This window comes from Lepisosteus oculatus, chromosome 14 (assembly GCF_040954835.1).
Source record: "Lepisosteus oculatus isolate fLepOcu1 chromosome 14, fLepOcu1.hap2, whole genome shotgun sequence".
NCBI classification, from domain to species: Eukaryota; Metazoa; Chordata; class Actinopteri; order Semionotiformes; family Lepisosteidae; genus Lepisosteus; species Lepisosteus oculatus.
The window spans coordinates 40482306-40503425 of NC_090709.1; the positions used below are offsets into that span (position 1 = coordinate 40482306).

General features: G+C 50.6%; 3 protein-coding genes across 8 annotated transcripts in view; 1 reads left to right on the plus strand and 2 right to left on the minus strand.

Annotated features, from left to right (window-relative positions):
• The window catches only part of LOC138243066 (uncharacterized), a 100873-nt gene that overhangs the window by 8694 nt on the left and 71059 nt on the right, over positions 1-21120 (minus strand). Inside the window, exon 1 of one of the 2 annotated variants that reach the window (XM_069198570.1) lies at positions 11203-11311. The exons of the other annotated variant lie outside the window; for it this stretch is intronic. The gene's annotated coding sequence lies outside the window, so the exon portion shown is untranslated. Of the gene's footprint in view, positions 1-11202; positions 11312-21120 lie in introns of those variants that run through there. 2 annotated transcript variants of the gene reach the window in all.
• Positions 1051-17474, plus strand: LOC107076014 (uncharacterized). 4 transcript variants are annotated; one of them, XM_069198575.1, is made up of 5 exons: positions 1054-1368; positions 3168-3530; positions 4200-4367; positions 5031-5092; positions 5448-7859. In XM_069198575.1, the coding sequence occupies exons 1-5, from the start codon at positions 1335-1337 to the stop codon at positions 5574-5576; spliced, it is 756 nt and encodes a 251-aa protein (XP_069054676.1). In that variant the 5' UTR covers positions 1054-1334; the 3' UTR covers positions 5577-7859. The 4 variants fall into 4 exon arrangements, 3 of the variants coding, with proteins under 3 accessions (XP_069054678.1, XP_069054676.1, XP_069054677.1); XR_011191909.1 differs by lacking the exons at positions 1054-1368; positions 3168-3530; positions 4200-4367; positions 5031-5092; positions 5448-7859 and adding exons at positions 13422-14026; positions 14478-14840; positions 15396-15521; positions 15693-15754; positions 16582-16607; XM_069198577.1 differs by lacking the exons at positions 3168-3530; positions 4200-4367; positions 5031-5092; positions 5448-7859 and adding exons at positions 14478-14840; positions 15693-15754; positions 16582-17474 and having other exon boundaries at positions 1051-1368.
• Positions 18299-21120, minus strand: part of LOC138243060 (uncharacterized) — a 41106-nt gene continuing 38284 nt past the window's right edge. For both annotated transcript variants that reach the window (XM_069198554.1, XM_069198553.1), the window contains exons 4-7: positions 20719-20991; positions 20131-20409; positions 19749-20039; positions 18299-19426 (exon numbers count right to left, since the gene is read on the minus strand). In XM_069198554.1, coding sequence (XP_069054655.1) covers positions 18906-19426; positions 19749-20039; positions 20131-20409; positions 20719-20991 — 1364 coding nt within the window. In that variant the 3' untranslated portion in view covers positions 18299-18905. The remainder of the gene's footprint in view (positions 19427-19748; positions 20040-20130; positions 20410-20718; positions 20992-21120) is intronic.

Genomic DNA, 21120 nt, shown 5'->3' on the forward strand with positions numbered 1-21120 from the left:
ACTCGCACAGGTCCGTGGATGTTTCATCAGACCACGTCTTTATGTAACTTTGCATAAAAACAATTGTGCATTAATTAGTAGGTATATTTTATTAGTAGGTGGATAAGTGATAAAAGCTCAAAATCATATTCTCAGTCGTTAAAATGCATCGTTTAGCAGAAGAGTTATCATTCGCTTAAGGCCATCTTGATGCATTACACACAAACGCCCACTAGAGGGAAGTGTTTAACACAGAACAATCATTACCTTCTGTATTAACAACCACTGTACGTCCTAAAATGTGTAAATTGATCGGTTTAAGTAATTGTCCAGATGGAAAGATAAACCGTTCACAAACTTTACTAGTTTAAACAGTTAAGACAGGAGCAGTACGTAGAGAATTGCTAAAGTATTACTATTTACATAAGGGGCGACAAAACCATCCCAAATAATTCTAGACCATTGTGTTTGTCTTCTATTTATTTCAGTCTGAAGGGAGCGTCCCACACTGACAGGCTGGGGGAACTGAGTCTCTTTAGTCTGAAGGGAGCATCCCACACTGACAGGCTGGGGGAACTGAGTCTCTTTACTACGAAGGGAGTATCCCACACTGACAGGCTGGAGGAACTGAGTCTCTTTAGTCTTGAACAGAGAAGACAGTTAGGTGACCTGATAAGTTCTGTACACAGAGGGTGGTGGGGTGGGGAACAGGCTGCCCAGCCCTGTGGTTGAAGCCGATACCCTGGCTTCTCTCCAGACACAGCTGGGTGAGCTCCTCCAGTCAGGACAGGAGGCTCTGCTGTACACAGAGGGGGGCGGGGGTGGGGAACAAGCTGCCCAGCCCTGTTGTTGAAGCTGATACCCTGGGGCTTCTCTCCAGACACAGCTGGGTGAGCTCCTCCAGTCAGGACAGGAGGCTCTTCTGTACACAGAGGGGGGTGGGGGTGGGGAACAAGCTGCCCAGCCCTGTTGTTGAAGCCGATACCCTGGCTTCTCTCCAGACACAGCTGGGTGAGCTCCTGGGATCAATTAACGACCAGATGGCCCGAATGACCTCTCATTTATAAATTTTTTTATGTTATTGTGTATAATTACTGCTTCATATACCGGTAAACAGTCTGTATGGACTCCTCATAATTGCGATCTACACAGAAAACGCCCTTCTCTATGTCAAGATCACGACGACAGTGACACCTTCGTCAGTGTCCTGTAGGTCGACTATCAGAGGAACTGCAATAGTTCATTCGTTGTTAGACGTGTAATAGTTGGGCCTCCGACCAATGAGAATCCGGGTAAAGTTCAAAATAGGCTGAGAACTAGCAGGTCTTCTTTACAACAGCAGCGCAGAGGATGACATGGACGCAGCGCGGACCCTGCTCCTCTTCCTCTGTGAGTGACATGGTGGTGTTACCGGCTGAATCGCCAATATGTGGGAATTCTTTGACTTCGATAAAAACTAAACGCTCGGCGGACTTCGTACTGATCATGCTTATTGATAAATACAGTTATTTAGAACTGGGGCACTTCTCAGTTAAGCGCGTTCTCCGAATATCAGATCGATTGCTGATATATTTATATCAATTACGCAAGTTAACATGCTGTAGGTCCAATAGCCTCAGTTTGCAGTACAGTATGTAGTGTCTTGTTACATGATAGTTTTTAGTTTGATTGATGCAGCGGTTTCCTTTTGGTTATATGCATGTGTGGGGCATTGCTGACCTTGGAGTAAAAAACATGGAGCTCGTTAAAAGATTCATGCTACAGTTGGCATTTTCCACAACACGGCATTTAACGACGCCAAATCAATGCCTGCAAAACGCGAGTTTTAGAAATTGCCAGTATCCAACAGTGAATAGTAACTCTCCTCGTGTTAGACTGAAATACCGCCCTAGAGCCTCAGTCCGTCATTTTAGTATAATGGAAACAAACATCTTTGAAATATTTAGAGCATGTTCACTCTCCCTTCATTGTCTCCTGTTATCAGGTAAACTCCTTACTGTCTTACAGTTCTGTTACAGTCGGGAAACATCGCTGGAAAATGTAATATACACATAATTTGCCTCTGTCGCGATATTTTTCTCTGATTCTCTAATCTAATATTTTTGACCGTTACTCTTAGCTCACATATTGATAACAAGATAACATATTTCGGTCTCTTCCTAATAAAGTTTTTTTTTCTTAGTTTCGCCATTAAATCACTTAGGTAATATTTTCCCGGACTTCGCCATTTAAGGGCTAAATGAATTTTTAAAATTGTTACATATACAGCAATTGTGAGAATAATAAAATTCTTACCCCTAATTTTATTCCGGCAACATATTTTAATTTCTATAGGAATAAAAGAAACAAAGCATTTAATACAATTACAAAGACGTGGGAAAGGTTAGAGAAGAGAAATTAACTGCGAACACAGGTAAAAATTGAATTTTTGAAAGATTTTAGGCTGAGAGAAAGATATAAAGGAATATTGAAATGGAGGCGTAAATTAGTAATAATATTTTTCAATATTGCAACGTAAGAATGGAGAGAGATAAAAAATGACAGTAGAACATTTGGCCCATCTTTGTTGTTCGTGTCTGGAGAGAGGCAACCACATGGCTGGGCAGCTTGTTCCCCACCCCCACCCCGCTCTGTGTACAGCAGAGCCTCCTGTCCTGCCTGGAGGAGCTCACCCAGCTGTGTCTGGAGAGAAGCCCCAGGGTATCGGCTTCCACAACACGGCTGGGCTGCTTGTTCCCCACCCCCACCACTCTCTGTGTAAAGCAAAGCCTCCTATTTTCAGATGCATGTGTACTCCTCCCTTTCTGGTCTCTGCCTTGATATTGAACCATTGGGTTGACTGTATCGAGGCCTTTGTGGATTTTGAATACGGGAAAGCTCAAGACTTTAAATATGTACCTATTTCACCCCTTCAGTGCCGCCTGTGTCTGTCGCTCACGATGATCTAATTATTTTTGAAAACTTGAGGTTGAAATCAGTCATTTCTGTCTCTTCTTCTGTGGGGTTTTTCCGAATGAACGGTGTTGCACCCGCCGGCAGAAAGCGATTGAAATGAGCGACATTAGCGCGTCTTCCGTACGAAGTGGTCTCGCCAGTGTGATTACAGTTTTATTATCTGTGTCTTGCGCAAAGGCGGTGGCAGGTTCTGGCCAGCTTCTGAAAGGACTGACGTGAGTTTCGTGTCTCAGGTGTCTTCCTGGCGGGGGGACTGTTCGCTGGCTCGGCCGGGGTCGTGGAGCTGCGGGTCCGAGCCGGAGACACGGTCACCCTGCCCTGTGACATCAGGCACCAGACGTCGACACTCTGGATGATACAGCGGCCCCTGGAGGTGCCGCTCATCGCCGCCGTCGCCCAGGTCAGCGTCTCCCAGATCATCAAGGAGGTGGAAGAGGGGTACCGGTCTCGCCTCTCCCTCTTCCTCGAACCCTCGACCCTCTCCGTCAGCCTGACGCTCGCCAACCTGACGGAGTCCGACCGGGCGCTGTACTACTGCGCCGACAGAGCCGGCGGGCGGCTGAGCTTCGGAAACGGGACGGAGCTCGTCTTCCCCGGTGAGCCCCAGCCACCGCCCGACACCCCGATAACCCCTCACACACACTAACACGCGAGCAGTTCCAGTCTGTGCACCCGCTCCCCTACACAGCACAGACACCCTGGGGTCCCACTCCTTCACTGTTCAACACTGCAGTCTTGTTCGGTACCGGTTCCGGTGTTGCCATGCTCGTACCCGACACCGGCTGCTTTCCTTTTCCACACCTGCTTAAGTGCTAGGTCGTTACCCGATTTTTACTGTGCTTTATTACAACGCTGTACAGTAAACACTTCCAAAATGTCTGTGAGAGTCGTTTCGTCCCCCACAGGATGCAGCACAAAGTTCGATGTTCAACGATACTGAGTTTTATATCACAGATGAAAACAAGGATTCTTTTTTTAAAAAGTTTCACGATTGATGAACCCCAGCTTTGTGACCTCACTGAAACGATGCTGATGGAAAAAAGAACCGCACCCCCTCCTCCTCCACACTCCGGCCCTCCCGTCTGCGTGGCTCAGGCTGGAGAGGACCTGATGCCCCTGCTGACCAGTCCATGGCCGCCCCTGTCCGGCCCAGGCCAGTCGGCTGTGAGGTCGAGGAGCTGGGAGCAGAGGTCACCCTGCTCTCAGGCCAGCAGCCTGGAGCCTCACTGTCCTGTCACTGATGCGGACATTGTGTCCGCCTGCAGGTTCAGCAGCAGTACCAGTGGCAGAAAACTCCTCCTTGGAAGAACCAGACCGGACAGTGGTCAGTCCCAGTCCCTGCCTGACGTGCTGGACTCTTCTGCCCTCTGTGAGTGTGGTCTGTGTCATCGTGTCCTCCGTCTGCGTTTTCTCCTGCGTTTCCCTTAGAAGAGGTAAGACTGTCCACACAGCTGTGTTTTTCTTTATTAGTGAAAACAGAAATACAGTCTGCGGAAAACCTGCTGTACGTTCGCGAGACATTCAAACATGTAAACGTGGGAAGGCTAAAGAACCGAGATACTCTGACATCTTGCATTGTGCTGCTGTTTCAGCGATATTGATGACGTATAATTCAGTTGGGCTCCCTAGTCTTGTATGGCTGTGAGCAGCTGGTCAGTCCGTTTAACTCAATAAGAAAAACAGGAGAAAAGGACTGAAAAACAAAAGTATCGGTTTAATTCTAACTTTAAGGGGTCCGAGATTTTCATGTCCTAAACCGGAATGTCTTATTTCTGACTCTTTTGCATAACAATGCTTTTAGTAGTTGCGTCAGAACAGCGGTACTTACTGAACATCCTACAGCTGTGTTTATACACCTCTTCTCCCTGTCTAAGATAAAGAAACACGTCTTTTACGGTGCCGTGGGGTAGGGCAAAATATTTATTTCCTTTTTTTCTGGTCACCTTTTGTGTGGGAAGACATCATTTTTTTAACTCTGGTTCTCCGTACAGTAGGTTCTCAGGGTACTAAGTAATGTGCTGTGATAAACGTAGTACAGTCATTGTCATTTCTGGGGGTCACAGCGGAGTATAACTGTGTTTCCTCTTTGAAACCAGGCAGCAGAAGCTCTGAGAGTCGCCCCCAGACTGGAGGACACAGCGAGAGACAGGACAGTCAGGTACCGATCCGATTTTTATTTCAGACAGGACACTGTGTCTCATCACCTGGAGTGTCTGCCTCTGTCTGTGATATAACACATTCTCAGATCATATCTCGTTTCAACAGACACAACTTAAAGACCATGAGTGAATGTGTGTGATCCAGTTGTTATTAGTAATTATTGTATTTGTGAAGATATGGCAATTTTTATGGGCCGCTAAGTGTTTTTCTGCAGTTTTAATTTTGACTGAAACAATTTGGCCAGTCTTATCAGCGTGTGTCAGGAGGGTCACAGATGAAATTTGCAGAGTGTGTGTGTGTGTGTTCAGACTCGTCCTCACCAGCAGCTGTGCTGTGTGTCTGTGTGTTTGCAGGAGGAGGAGGCAGGACTGCAGTACGCCACTATAGAGATCAGCAGGCAAAACACGAAGCACAAGAAGAGAGGTGGCCACAACACACAGCCCACTACATATGCTGAGATCAAGCATGGGAGACGTGTGTGACAGTCAAGTACACAAAATACACAAAGAGCACTTAGCAGACTGAAAAACATAATCAGGTTGACTACTGGGAATCAAAATTGATAAATGTGTAATAACCCATAAAAAAAGTTTTTTTATCAAGACGTCCAGTGGAGAACTAGTTAAACTGGATTGAACTGTCCTCTTACACAAGAACCCTGTGAAACTGTGATTTCTGTTAGTTTGATCATTTTTCTGTATGTCTGGTTGTTTTGCTCCATTGATTTGATGAATTGGTGCCTCTCCCAGCACCAGCCTCAGTGTTTCCCCAGGAGGTCTCCCCTCCAGGTACTGGCCAGGCTCACACTGCTGGGCTCCAGTGGGGCTGCCAGTTGTGAGCTGCAGGGTGACATGGCTGCTGGCCAACTGGTTGATTCATCAGTCGGGCCCCCTCGCACGCTGAAAGGAGGTGAAAGGAGCTGGGAGCTGCAGGGTGATATGGCTGTTTGTTAAAAAAAACAACCTACACCATACAGAAGACCAAGTAAGATAAGCAGTGAGCAAGAAAGCAGCCAAACACAGATTAAAGTTCTCGAAGTTTCCTGTGTGATGCCTTTGCTGATCCAAGCTAACAGGCCCTGAACTGTGCCCCAGCGAGCACATCAAGGGCTCAGTGCAGCCTGTGTGCACCAGCCAGCAGAACTGACCGCAGCCTGATCTCACCCTCGCACAAGAGCTTCAGAGAGGTGTTCAGCTCGATGACCGCAGATGTTTCCATGAGCTCAACCGCTCTCTATATTTACTCTCTCAGGCCTGTGATAGTCACACTGGGCTCGGGAGGACAGGGGGCTGGGGGGAAGGTAGAGAACTTGACAACAGGTTCGCACTGACAGTTTCCTGTGTTGTTTCTGTTGCTGTGTCTCTGCTGGCCTGTGTGCTGGTTTACTCTTCAGCCTCCCTGAAATGAATCATCAGGCAGAATTCAGGTCAGAAAAGCCCCCCCAAAAAAAACATGTGAGGATGAGATAGACAAGTGTGTAAAAATGGATACCACACAGGCCTCTGTATCTGTTTCCAAGACCCTCAGACTGTTTCTCAGATATCGGACGCTTTTGATTCTGCGCAGGAGAGCTGCACCTGTTAGACAAGAGGTGCCTTCCTGGACAGAGGACACAAGACCGGTCACAAACGAGAGGCAGCTATAGGGCACATACAGAAGAGAGTATTAAAGTATTGGCTACACCTACAAAACAGCAACCAACTCCTATCACAACAAAGCCCTGCTGAGCCAAGAGCTGAGCCCAAAACAGAGCCCCCTGAGCCAGCTGGTCCTGAGGCTCACTGACCTGAGCAACACCAACACTAACCAGCCTCAGGACAGCACTGCTAGAGCACCACAACCCAGACTCAACCACATCACAGCACAATACACACAACACACAACCAGCCTCAGGACAGCACTGCTAGAGCACCACAACCCAGACTCAACCACATCACAGCACAATACACAACACAACAGCAGCCTCAGGACAGCACTGTGAGAGCACCACAACTCAGACTCAACCACATCACAGCACGGATCAAACAGCAATATCTCACACACTGGGACACACACACACAAACACAACATAAACTGGAATGCTACAGAACCCTAAACAGACAATACACACTAGCCGAATATCTAACCAAGCTAAATAACAGCAAAGAGAAACAGACCCTGACGAAGTACAGGCTCAGTGACCACAGCCTGGACAGAGACACTGGACACAGGCAGACCTGGCTGTCCAGAAAGGATAGGCTCAGTGACCACAGCCTGGACACACACACTGGACACAGGCAGACCTGACTGTCCAGAGAGGACAGGCTGTGCTCCCACTGCCAGCGGGGAGAAATAGAGGTGCACTTCCTACTGCACTGTGACAGATACTCTGGGATTAGAGAAACATTCTCCCCGAAATTCAGAAATCTAATCCCAGAGTTCCCACACCTGCCAGAATCACAACGGGTCCCAATCCTACTGGGAGAGGGAGGAGGGAACTCAGCTGAACTGGCAGCCCAGTGTGTGATCTCCTGTCCCAGCTTGAGGAAAAGTGAGCCTGTCTCTCAATAATAATAATACAGTGTGTGATCTCCTGTCCCAGCCTGAGGAACAGTGAATCTGTCTCTCAATAATGCTCCATAAATCTATATGTAAATATTTTATGATTGTGTCTTTATTGTAAATGTCTGTAGATTTTTGTTTTATGTGAATTGTATTTGTTTTACTTTGGCAACATTGGTTGTACTCATCGGTCATGCCAATAAAGCACCTCGAATTGAACTGAATACAGAGCACAGCTGACCTGATGGGTAGTTAGTAGTTAATCCATCCAAGTGTCAGCCGGAGATGAGAAAATCACAGTTTGAAGATTCTCATTCTTAAAAGAAATAAGGGTATCGGCTTCAACAACATGGCTGGGCAGCTTGTTCCCCACCCCCACCCCACTCTGTGTACAGAAGAGCCTCCTGTCCTGACTGGAGGAGCTCACCCAGCTGTGTCTGGAGAGAAGCCAGGGTATCGGCTTCAACCACAGGGCTGGGCAGCTTGTTCCCCACCCCCACCCCCCTCTGTGTACAGAAGAGCCTCCTGTCCTGACTGGAGGAGCTCGGTATCGGCTTCAACCACAGGGCTGGGCAGCTTGTTCCCCACCCCCACCCCCCTCTGTGTACAGAAGAGCCTCCTGTTCCCAGTTCTAAATGCCCTTCAATGTAGATTTCCCTTGTCTCCTCTGGCTCATGTTTCTCTATTCATTCTACCAGAGATTCAGTTTCTTCAGCCCGTCAGTGTGTTTTCTGGAGCTTAAGGGAAGCATCTGGTTGTTCTTGCCTGGGCTGATGCCAGAGCAGCGATATCTTTTCTACGCAGAAGGATATGCATTAGATGTATGGATAAAAAGGGGAGATGAAAAATATAGATCTGTGCAACATTTTCTTTATAACGGGGCGACCATAACTGCACGTAGTATTTCACTGTGTAAAGAAACGACTCCTAGGCCCCAGTTTTAATGATTCTTCTCCAGAATGACCCTTGTGAGGTGGAGAGGAGCTGCAGAATTATTTGGATCACCTTTGCCGATACCCATTTAGTATAGTATAAGTACATAAGAAGAATTAATTTTTTCAGTAAACATCTACGTTGTTCACCTACCTGTTAGGACTAACACCACACACACACAGCGGTTCATCCAGACCGGGTCGGCCTGACGAGATTCAGGTCCAGAGCCGGTGGTCGCTGCCTCCCCCTGCTGGCCGGACGTGGTAGCGCCGCTTCACCGCACTGAAGAAACCGAGAACGGAAGGAGAATTTCCAGGCTGTCTGGAGCGCCTGAACTCACAAGCGTCGTGCAGCCTCTCTGCGTGCGAACAAGAGCTCACGAGATTCACCTCCTTTCAGCGTGCGGGGGGCCCCGACTGATGAATCAACCAGTTGGCCAGCGGCCACATCACCCTGCAGCTCCCCACTGGCAGCCCCACTGGAGCCCAGCAGGTGTGAGCCTGGCCAGTACCTGGAGGGGAGACTCCTGGGAGGAGAGACGAGGCTGCTGCTGGGAGAGGTGTCAGTGGGGCCAGCAGGGGGCGCTCTCACCCTGCGGTCTGTGTGGGTCCTGATGCCCCAGTATAGTGACGGGGGACACCGGGCTGTAAACAGGCGCCGTCCTTCAGATGAGACGTCAAACCGAGGTCCTGACTCTCTGTGGTCATTAACAATCCCGGGGTGTCTCTCGAGAAGAGTAGGGGTGTTACCCCAGTGTCCTGGTCAAATACCCCCCTGGTCTTGACCCATCATGGCCTCCTAATCACCCCCCTCTCTGAACTGGCTCCATCCCTCTGCTCTCCTCCCCACTGAGAGCTGTTGTGTGCTGAGCGGACTGGAGCATCATCCAGGTGGGGCTGCACACTGGGGGGGCTGGAGGGGATCCCCCTGACCTGGGAAGAGCTCTGAGGGGAGAGTCCAGAAAAGCGCTATAGAAGTGTAAGCAATTATTTTTATTGTATATCGGCGTCGCTAGTCTCCTCCTACGACATAGTGATATTAAAAACAGAACAACAGCGCCACCTGCTGGATTCCTAGTGTACTGCTACACCCGAACCGCCGAATAGGTCTTCCCTGTGGTTCTTGAATCCAAGTCAGAGCACAGGCGCCGCACATGAGCTACTGGTCCCCTGCAGCGTGAGCCGTCCTGAAGCCTCTTCTGCAGTTTTCATTCCACACCTCAATATGAGGGCTCTGTCTTTTTTTTTTAAAGGAACACATCTCACAACCAGAGGAATAAAGGGTACTTCCATTTTTTTTCTTCAATTACAGGAAAGCGGAGAAGAGCTGAAATATTCGGAAATCCAACTCCCATCTGGATCACGGAACGGCCACTGTCTGTTGCTTTGTGACACCTGACGGACACCCCAGTTTCCCAGTGATGATCCCCAGAACCTGCTCCGCCCAGGAAGGAGCTGATGCGAGTTCAGCTCAGCAGACAAGAACAGCAGACTCAGAGGACGATCTAACAATTCACGTTTTATTGTGTTTCTTTAGTGCAAGTGTAGCGCTACAGCTCAGAAAATGACTCTTGACAAGTGTAAATGTATCTTTGTACCCTGCAGCGATTCCTCCAGAGAGAAATGTTGGCCATTTTCAGAGTCTTTATAGCTTAACGGCGGGAACTGTTTTTCCTTATTCTCACCGTGGGATTAAAATGTACTTGTTCCTTTAGAAACGAAACATTCCAGTATCTACTATAAGAAAATCCAAAGACTGCAAAAAGAATCAACAACAAGAGAAACTACGACTCAACGCAAAGTGATATCGTACAAAAATGCCTACAGTCAGCAAGTAAACGAGGTAGGAGAAAAAATTTTTGGCACAAGAATCTTAAATGCTAGACCATAAAATAATTATTCCTTAGAATGTCCGGACTGTTAAAAGACAAAACAAAAAGGACACTGATTATACATTCACACATAAAAACCGTTTAAGTGCCTAACTGAAATACTGAATGCCAACAGGAAATTTTTTAAAGTAACACGTTCCTTTCTGTGCTAATTCTGAGACTCAGGCAGTGTCCATCAGTACTGTCCAACCCTACCTCAAACAAAACCGTCTCATTCAATTCCAAAGGGGAGTTAAAATGAATGTGCCCCCCCTCCCACCTCCTCCGAAAGCGTCACTCCAGGAAAGCGTCGTTAATACTGAGAAGAGGAGGAACGTCTTTACACAGAGGGTGGTGGGAGTGTGGAACAAGCTACCAGCTTCTCTCCAGAGCTGGAGAAGACCCTCAGATCAATTCACTACCCTCTACCAAATAAGTCAGAATTATTTGGACTAAATGGCTCCTCGTTTGTAAGTAGAGATGAACAAAATCGCAAACATTAAAATCATGACATGACTGTTTCGTGGAAGAACAGACCTACTGTTCAATGAAGACATTAATAAATAATTAAAAGGTAACTGCTGTAGCTATCTATAACTGTTCTTAAATACCTTCACACTTCATTTCAAAGACATGCTATTTTAAACATTTACCAAATGTTCCATTAAATAAATACGGATATGACTTCTTGTTAAACATCTCAGGTGCTGACAAAAACAAACTAAAAAAACTTCACCGCGGTACCGGAGAGAAAATCGCTTTACCTTTTCTTTAATGGGGGTCCCGTTCAACCGCTGCGCAAGACGGGGAAGCAAGCTCAAGATTTTTTTTAATGAAAAAAAACACTACAATTAACTAAAACCTCCCCCAATTCTTGGACGGAAAACGTGTAAAGTGATATCAAGATAGCCAGCAGCCATATCACCCTGCAACTCACAACTGGCAACCCACTGAAGCTAAGCAGGTGTGAGCCTGGTCAGTACCTGGATGGGAGACCTCCTGGGAAAATCTAAGGTTGCTGCTGGAAGAGGTGTTAGTGGGGCCAGCGGGGGGCGCTCACCCTGTGGTCCATGTGGGTCCTAATGCCCCAGTATAGTGACGGGGACACTATACTGTAAACAGGCGCCGTCCTTCGGATGAGACGTAAAACCGAGGTCCTGACTCTCTGTGGTCATTAAAAATCCCAGGGCGCTTCTCGAAAAGAGTAGGGGTGTAACCCCGGTGTCCTGGCCAAATTTCCAATTGGCCCTTACTAATCATGGCCTCCTAATAATCCCCCTCTATGAATTGGCTACATTACTCTGCTCTCCTCCCCACTGATAGCTGATGTGTGGTGAGCGTTCTGGCGCACTATGGCTGCCGTCGCATCATCCAGGTGGATGCTACACATTGGTGGTGGTGGAGGGGAGTCCCCATTACCTGTAAAGCGCTTTGAGTGGAGTGTCCAGAAAAGCGCTATATAAGTGTAAGCAATTATTATTATTATTATTATTATATCAAGCTGCGCCGCTTGTCAACACTGAGTCTGCAGACGTCCTCTTCCGGAACAGGCAACTGACCAATGAGCTTCGAGTAGCTGGTCAGGTGATGCAGGGAGCCCCCCAGAGGATTCTGGGGAATGTAGTCCGACATTCTAGGGAATGTAGGTTGTGCTTTCACGATGTCCCTAGGATCTAATGTGAGAAACAAGACCACGCTGAGTCAATTGGGGGTGATCTGACCAAATACATTTGCAGGCCACTGAGCAGAAACGTATTATGTTGGGGTTGTTATTCACATCGATCTCATGGTCACCACCAGAACTCCTTGAGTGTAAACCAAAAGCAACTATTGCTGTCCCAATACATTTAAAGGGAAGGCACGGTATTTGTCGTTATACTTACACAGGTGCATAGGATAGTGAAATGTGACAATAGACAGTAACACAATAACAAGAACAGTGTAATAAGATAACAGTGTAATCCAAACTGTGCAAATACGCAAGCAGAGAAAAGTGTACAAACAGGACAGAAACAGTGCAAAAGTAGTTCAGGTGGGCAGCTGCGTCAGCATGCGTAGGCTGCAAAGGAACAAGTAATAGGTTTATTCCATGCTGAAAAAAAGAAGAAAGAGAACACAACGTTTCGGCCGTGGAGCCTTCTTCAGGTGCAAAAGTAGTACGGTGATTAATAAATAGTACAGTTTCGGCTTATATTCAGGTGTTGTGTATGTAGTGGTGTTGGATTAGGAAGAAGTGAGGAGAGATCACAGTGTGATGGGAGGGAGTGGGGGACACACAAGTCATGACTGGGGCGAGTGGGGAGTGAATGCGCTCTCTCGTCTGTGATCTCTTTGATGTGATCCCCTATACGCAAATCGCAGTTTAGTGACTTTTGTCAGGAATCGGGAATCTTTTCCAGTTACAAAAAAGACGGAGCAGACGGAATCTGGATTATTTTGTGCAGTAACTGCAGTAACTGCGCGATCTGCACGGATCTCCTACTGTACCCCGTTGCTGATGTGAAACGGGTGATCTCTCACAGCCGTCAAGTTGTGGACCGCGACACACACACACCTAGCGGCGGCGAGGAACAAGCAGACTCGAGGTGTCGACACTGGTTCGCACGCGTCCCGCCCCACGCGTGTCCGAGAGCGGAAACGACCCGGTCTTTCCTGTGCCGGCTGAGCCTGAACGCCTCAAACACGTTTCCTCAAGGTGATCTTATAAAGAAAAAGAGCGTCTCTGTATTTTTATATTTCCATTGTATGTCTCGCCTTTTGATTCTGTACATTTCTAACAGAATGTAAATAAAAAAAGGAATTCAACTTTCACAGAGGGAGCAGTGATAGACCATTCACGTTTGTGGATAAAATATTTAGCCACAACAATAAACAGATTAATGATACAAACATGTCCTTTATCCCAATCAGATCTCACAAATTCACCCACAGTCACAGAAACGCGCCAGGTCCTTGTCATGCATCGCGTTGTGTGTGTGTGTGATGTCCCCAGCCTGTGTAAGGATGTATCTGTGTGTGTGTGTGATGCACAGAGACACAGTTGTGGACTTCCTGTGACCAGAGAGACAGGCCAGCAGCCCGCCCCCGCTACACCTGTGTGAAGTCCTTGCTGTGGTTTTGAACTCAGCTCGCTGAAGTTCCGGTGGGGGGAGATCAGGTCTGACTCGTGTGAAGATCCACCCCAAGAGCTCCCGCTCGCTGCGTACTCCAGCCCCCTTTGAGCCGCTGGGATCTGGTTTTATTGAGCTTTTCTGCGAATGCACGACCCCCACCACCCCATCACCATCACCAAAGGGCGTCGGAGCAGTTCGGGGGTCCGGACGGCGCAGCTCCCTGGTTGCAACAGCTCTGTCCCGTCGAAGGCCGGCGTCCGGACTCAACTGCGCGACCCGCCAACGGTGGAAAAAAACGCCCTTTTATTGGGGGGGAGGGGGCTATTCAGGCGGCTGGGACGGCCAGCCAGAGGAAACGAGACGTCGTCGTCTCTGGTGGTCTGAAGCCCAGCCACCGCCCCGGACTAACTGCCCCTGGACCGGGAGGAGATGGACGCGCCGGCGGCGGCGAGAATCGCGCTGGTCTTCCTCACCCGTGAGTAGGCGAGCGTCTCCGTCAACTGCGCCTCTTCGGGGTTCATGCACGGCCGGACCGGACCGGACCGGACCGGACCGGACCGACGTGCGGCGCTCAAGCCGCTTGGCGGGCCGCGCTGGGGCCGAGGGCGCTGCTTTGGATTCGCTGTGCGGCGGAAGCGACTCTGATGAGCAAAATCGTGTTTTATTTCTGTTCTCTTCTTGATAAGCGGGGCATCCTGGCTCGTGAAACAGCAACGGGGCGTGAAACGTGTTTCCCTCTTAGTTCTGGGTGCCAGTCCGAACCGGTACTTCATAAGGCCAGCAGTCTGAAATAAACCGCACCGATGAGCTTCGGTCCTCTGTAACTGTCCTGTTAGCGAGCGGTGTACCCGGGCGGATCTGAAATCAGCCCGCCAGCCCCGTCCTGCCGGTGTCTGAAAAGGACTGACGCGAGTTTCCTGTCTCAGATGTCTGCATGACGCGGGGGCTCGGGGCCGAACCGGCCGCGGTCGTGGAGCTGCGGGTCCGAGCCGGAGACACGGTCACCCTGCCCTGCGGCATCAGGCACCTGAAGGAGACGCTGTGGATGATACAGCGGCCCCTGGAGATGCCTCTCATCGCCGCCGTCGCCCAGGTCAGCGGCTCCCAGGTCACCAAGGAGGTGGAAGAGGGGTACCGGTCTCGCCTCTCCCTCTTCCTCGAACCCTCGACCCTCTCCGTCAGCCTGACGCTCGCCAACCTGACGGAGTCCGACCGGGCGCTGTACTACTGCGCCGACAGAGTCGGCGGGCGGCTGAGCTTCGGAAACGGGACGGAGCTCGTCTTCCCCGGTGAGCTCCAGCCACCGCCCCTCAGCGCGGATCGCTCTGTCCTCAGCTCTCTGATCCGTTTTGCGGGCAAGAATACAATCGTTCATCTGCCGTCAGCCCTCCGGGAGAGCAGCACGTTGTGCTGAGGTCGGGTTTATGCAGTAGATTTACAGTTCCCCCCTAATTTCAACGACCAACCCCACCTTTTCTTTACCGTGCGGTGTCCTGGGCTCCTGTCAGCGTGAGATACATAGAAGGACATTTAAAACTGAGAACTGGAGGCTCTTCTGTACACAGAGGGGGGCGGGGGTGGGGAACAGGCTGCCCAGCCCTGTGGTTGAAGCCGATACCCTGGCTTCCCTCCAGACACAGCTGGGTGAGCTCCTCCAGTCAGGACAGGAGGCTCTACTGTACACAGAGGGTGGTGGGAGTGGGGAACAGGCTGCCCAGCCCTGTGGTTGAAGCCAATACCCTGGCACAATGGGGTTTCATTAGAGAGGTTCCCAGTCTGGGGCTCGGTGAGGTGACCCAGACACGGTCCCGGTCCCCTGAGGGCTGTTTCCTTGTCTGTGGCAGGAGGAGGCCCGGAGCGTTCCCCACCCGTTCACCTCCAGCTGTCCTGCCTGCTCGTCCTGCTGTCGGCTCTGCCTCTGAGCGCCCTGGTGTCCTCCTGATGCGCCTACTGCCTGTTCGCGAGAGACGGTACGGCCGCTCGGCCCTGCTGGACAGGACCGTGTCCAGCTCCGTGCACTGTGAATCACGACGGGACCTCTCGCACCAGGAACAGGGATCCTACCTGTGAGAGCTGGTGTTCGCTCTGCCAGCTGCTGTGTCCTGGTCTTCCTAACCTCCTGCTGCAACGTCTCCCTACAGCTCCGGAGCTGTGTGTCGCCTGTCGGAAGAGATCGAGGGCAAGACGTCCGCCCAGCATTCGGGTAATTCAGACGTTACACTTTCTAGATCACAAGACGGCAGCAGAACGAATCGCAAAATCTAAAGGGCAGCCGTGCTGGGGCTCTGGGTTCAATGATGGACCTGGGGTGCTGTCTGTGTGGAGTCTGCATGTTCCCTTCATGTTGGTGTGGGTGTCCCCCAGGAGCTCCAGTTTCCTCCCACAGTCCAGAGACAGGCTGGAGGGCTCATGGTAGGATAACTGGCTCTAGAGTGTGTGTGTGCCCTGTGATGGACTGGTGTCCTGTCCAGGGTGTGTGAGTGTGTGTGTGTGTCCTGTGATGGACTGGTGTCCTGTCCAGGGTGTGTGAGTGTGTGTGTGTGTCCTGTGATGGACTGGTGTCCTGTCCAGGGTGTGTGAGTGTGTGTGTGTCCTGTGATGGACTGCTGTCCTTTTCAGGGTGTGTGAGTGTGTTTGTGTCCTGTGATGGACTGGTGTCCTGTCCAGGGTGTGTGTGTGTGTCCTGTGATGGACTGGTTACCTGTCCAGGGTGTGTGAGTGTCTGTGTGTGTGTCCTGTGATGGACTGGTGTCCTGTCCAGGGTGTGTGAGTGTGTGTGTGTGTCCTGTGATGGACTGGTGTCCTGTCCAGGGTGTGTGAGTGTCTGTGTGTGTGTCCTGTGATGGACTGCTGTCCTGTCCAGGGTGTGTGAGTGTGTGTGTGTGTGTGTCCTGTGACGGACTGCTGTCCTGTCCAGGGTGTGTGAACATGACACCAGCAGGGGGAGCTCAGGACAGGCTGCAGAGGGGCTGAGCTGATCTGGCCTCTCACTCCTGGTTTCCCTGTGGTCTCGCCCCTCCCCCCCTGCAGGCGGCGCCAGGCGATCAGACGCAGTACGAAAACGTCGAGGAGACCGTTCCCCCGGCCGCCCCCAGGAACAGAGACGTCCGCAGGACGAGGCCCGTCTAGTCCCTCCTCGGGGCTGCAGTCCGGCCGGAAACGAAGAGAGAGCGCTCCTCGTGCCCCAGTATCCCACCCGACCCGAAGCCACAGGGATCGGCTCCGCGGACCGCAGGCCCAGAGCTCCCTCTGTCCCCCGTGTGCCTCAGCCCTGTGTTTGTTTCGACTGGAGACAGCGTGTGCGAGCCACGCGTGTGAGCCGAAATAAACACAGGCCGTGCCCAGCTGCGTGTGCCCACCTTGTTCCCCGCAGAAACGCCAGCCCGGCCCTCTCCTCCCCCTCGGGAAGCCAGGCCGAGGGAGGCCCCAAGCCGCTGTGACCGCGCGCAGTGGACACAGCCGACACCAGAGACACCGGGGGGCTCCTCGGCTGGGGGTCTGCGATGAAAGAGCCGCGATTCGTCCTGCTGGGCGCGAATCAGGCCGGAGGCTCTGAGCGAGTTCTGGAAACGCAGGGCGAAGAGGCAGGGGGGAGACGGGGGGGCTCGTCCCGCAGAGGGGACAGAGAGTCTGTGTGGGCTGGCAGGAAGGGGCAGGGGGCTGCGCTGGCGTAGGTGTGTGTGGGCCAACAGGAAGTAGAGTAAGACAGCGACACAGCACTGGCCTCAGCCCTGAGCAGGTCGCTGGGCCGCAGGGGCAGGGAGGGTGGAGCTCGTTCTCGGAGGTCCAGACAGGACAGGGGGAGAGAGAGTGTGTGTGTGTGTGTGTCCTGGATCATGACAATGAACAACCGAGTTCGATACAGCTCCCCATTCAGGACCAGGAGACAGGAGACCCCTGCTGTAGACACAGCGCCCCCAGCAGGACCAGGAGACCCCCGCTTGACTTTAGGGTCATGCCGCCCTCTAGTGGGCTGGAACAGAAATTGCTACTCTGAGAGAATATATAGATATTAGAATATATATATAGAAATAAAAACAAAATGGCAGGATCTTTCAGGACATTTTAAAGACCACATCTGTGAGGCAACAGATCAGTATCTTTACACACAGTAAGAGAGTGTAGATGTTAAGTCAACAAAACAATCGCTTAACAGGACTTCTTTACTCGAACTCTGACTGTAATGATCACTGAGAGAGGCGAAGGATCAGAGCTGAGGCCTGGAGTCAGTGTCTTCGCCCAGTAGGAGCCGAGACAGGTCCAAGTGGAGATGATGTGAAGATCTGACCAGCGTCTCCACTTCCCAGCCTGAGCTGGCAGGAACCCAGACTGGTCCTGGGCTGGAGAGTCACTACCAGCAGGGTATTTACTCAGCGTGATCTCCCCCTGACAGCCTGAACTGCCCCTCTCCCTGGAGCCTGAGGTCACTCTGAGCCGACAGCTGGACTGTACCTGAACATTCAGAAACTGGGACAGGACCTTCCCAGAGGACTTCATGGATACTAGGAGCCAATCAGAGCAAACAGAGACGTACACACACCTGGATATAAAAAAGTAGCTTTATTTATTATAAATTGCTAAAATACTGATCTCAGAGCATTAGTAAAAACAATACAATTGTATATGTAATTTTTATATAAAAATCATATATTTACATAAGATTAAAATAAACAAATAAACAATATAAATATAAAAGAAATATATATTAGTGTAAATACTACTTTAATTTCACATTTCTTTAAAATAAAATTAAAGCAAAAGAGTGATTTTTATAAGTTTCATTTTTTAAAACAAGTGGATTAAAAAGTTGAATTAGAAACTACTCAGTGCAGTCCTAAGTCCTGCCCCTACTGCAGTGTAACTTTCAAGTTTGGCAACAGCACATGAAGGTGTCCTGAGGGCAGGTTTTTGTCCAGATGCATCTTTACAGATCCAGCGCTGAGGGGCTCTGTCAGCAGGGCTGGGCCCAGTGGAACCAGCAGAGGGAAGGTCCCAGTCAGTACCCAGGAGCTGCCACTAGGGGGAGGCAGAGTGTCAGGGCTGCCAGGGTCCTGAGGCTCTCTTCCTGATCTCTTCCATGTTTTGTTCAAGGCAGACTGGTGGTCTTTGTTCAGCTCTGCAGCAGGCAGGAGAGGGGCCCCTCTGTGTGAGGGTGAGGCTCCTGTGGGGAGAGTCGCCCCTGGATGAAGATCAGGCTGGTGGAGGTGGGGAAGAGCTCTGTGGGTCCAGGGGGTCTCTCTCTGATCAGTCTGTATCCCCAGTACTGCAGGAGAGCTGGGAGTCCCTTCACCTTGACAGGATGTCCGACAGCTGCACCAGTAACTTGGCCGGCTACACTGGCTGTGATGGTCAGGTCACTGATCTCCTCCATCAGACAGCAGAGCCTCTTCCAGACTCGACTGGTCTTCAGGGTCAGCTGGGGTCGACCCTCCACTGAGCTCCTGGACTGTCGATTCTTCTTCACCTGCAGGAGGCTGCTCACCCTCCTCACCCTCAGATCGATACCCTGAGTCTGTCCTCTGCTCTGGGTCTTTCACAATAACTGTGCCTGAAGAGATTGCTGGAGTAACACTGGGAGAACTGGATCCACTGGGAACTGAAGCAGATTGATACACCACTGGAACAATCTCACTTCCTACACCATCGTCTTCCTCCATGCGCAGGGACACAGCATCACTGAACTTCTCAGATCCCTCAAGGATTCCATTTTCTTTATTGATATTAATATTGTTGCTTTCAGCTGGTATCATGTTTCTCTCCTCTCTCATCTTCCACCGTCTCTGACACACAACAGCACCCAGTGCAGCACCCATCAGCACAGCCACTATCGCAGTGATGACTGCAACACTTACAGGCCACGACACCCTCCTCATCTCTGAAAACACAAGAACAGAGACAGTCAAACAGAGAGCAAACCCACAACAGCAAGAAGGAAAAGAAAAACTATCCAGCAGCCGGTGTGTGAGAGTGTTCTTGCTGCCCAGTTTCACATCCCAGCTCAGAGCCCGAGAAACACCAGGAGAGGAGCTGGAAAACTGCCGTCTCTGAAACACCAGCTGACACACTGGACCTGTGTGATCGGCTTCAAACCACAGGAGAAAATCAGCACTGAAACAGCTCAAGTATTGTTTCTTCATAAGCAGGTAAGTTCAGGTGGAGATCAGTTTAACTCAGTTTGTCCTGTAATGAAGACTCACCTCCCCCAGTGACAGTGACGATCGCAGTGCTGATGGTGTTTCCCTGAAGGTCCCTCACTGTGTAGCTCCCCTGATCAGACGCCCTCAGCTCTTGCAGCCTGAGCTCCTGATTGTCCACTGACACTCTGTCTCTGTACTGGGGGACACAGCTGGCTGTGCTGCTCTGGACAGAACACACTGAGGTCCAGTCTCCTGAGCCTGCAGGGTCAAACAGCACCTCCACCGGCTCTCCAGTGAGCAGGGGGACAGACAGAGAGGCTCCAGCCTGCAGGGTGACAGTGTCTCTGCGAGCTGGAAGACAATCAGGACAGAGAGCGATATAAGAACCCCCCTCTGTCAGGAGTGGAGACCCCTCTAGTCCCCCTGCTGTAGACCTGCTCACCCTCCACAGTGACGATCGCAGTGCTGATGGTGTTTCCCTGAAGGTCCCTCACTGTGTAGCTCCCCTGATCAGCTGGTGTGAGGGAGCGCAGTGTCAGAGAGCCGTCCTGCACCCACACTCTCTGCTCGTACCCGGGGCCAGGGAGCCCTGCGCTGCTCAGTAAGACTCTGGGAGACTGGGCAGATCCTGCAGGATCAAACAGCACCTCCACTGGAGCAGCAGTGTGGAGAGGGAGAGTCAGACTGTCTCCAGACTGCAGGGTGAGGACTTCTGATCGAGCTGAAATTGAAGAAAAGGAGCAGAGTGAAAGAATGATGCAGACAGCAATTCATCAGCTGTAAAGACTGCACTCACTCAGAGGAGACAGTATTGATCACATTTAAGTCTTGAAATTGAAGATGGATTCATAACAGCAACACTGATTTTAAGTTTTGTTTGATTTAAAATATTAAATTACTATAATTGCAACTTTAAATATCAGTAATCAATACCTAATCACATTTAACTCCTATTGACCCCACACATCAGGGACTGACACTGGTGAAAGAGTCACACTGTGCACGTTCCCCACTGGAGCCCCACTCTCACCTCCCACAGTGACGTGGACAGTGCTGATGGGGGTCCCCTGGGAGTCCTGCACTGTGTAAGTGCCCCCGTCTTCAGCTCTCACACTGGAGATCTTCAGCACCTGGTCTTGAACCTTCAGCCTGCTGGAGTCTGGGGTCACAGTGCTGTCGAGCACAGAGCACAGCCTGCGAGACTCTCCTCCCTCAGGCCTGAACCACAGCTCTACAGCCTGCTGTGTGCGCAGAGGGACACTGAGGGGGTCTCCACAGCAGAGACTGATGTTGTCCTCGTGTCCTACAGGAAGACATTGACAAGGGAGCGGTCAGCAACACCAGGCAAGTCACATGGTCTTCTCCCAGAATTCCCTGTCTGTCCTGAAGAGTGAATTCAGTCATATACCCCAACATCGTCTGAGTTGAGCCC

Bases quoted from the DNA above. Each gene is read 5' to 3' on its own strand.
- LOC107076014 (XM_069198575.1), top strand. From the start codon at position 1,335: ATGGACGCAGCGCGGACCCTGCTCCTCTTCCTCT. The intron at 4,368-5,030 runs GTAAGACTGTCC...CTTTGAAACCAG, and splicing joins CTGCGTTTCCCTTAGAAGAG to GCAGCAGAAGCTCTGAGAGT. The intron at 5,093-5,447 runs GTACCGATCCGA...GTGTGTTTGCAG, and splicing joins GCGAGAGACAGGACAGTCAG to GAGGAGGAGGCAGGACTGCA.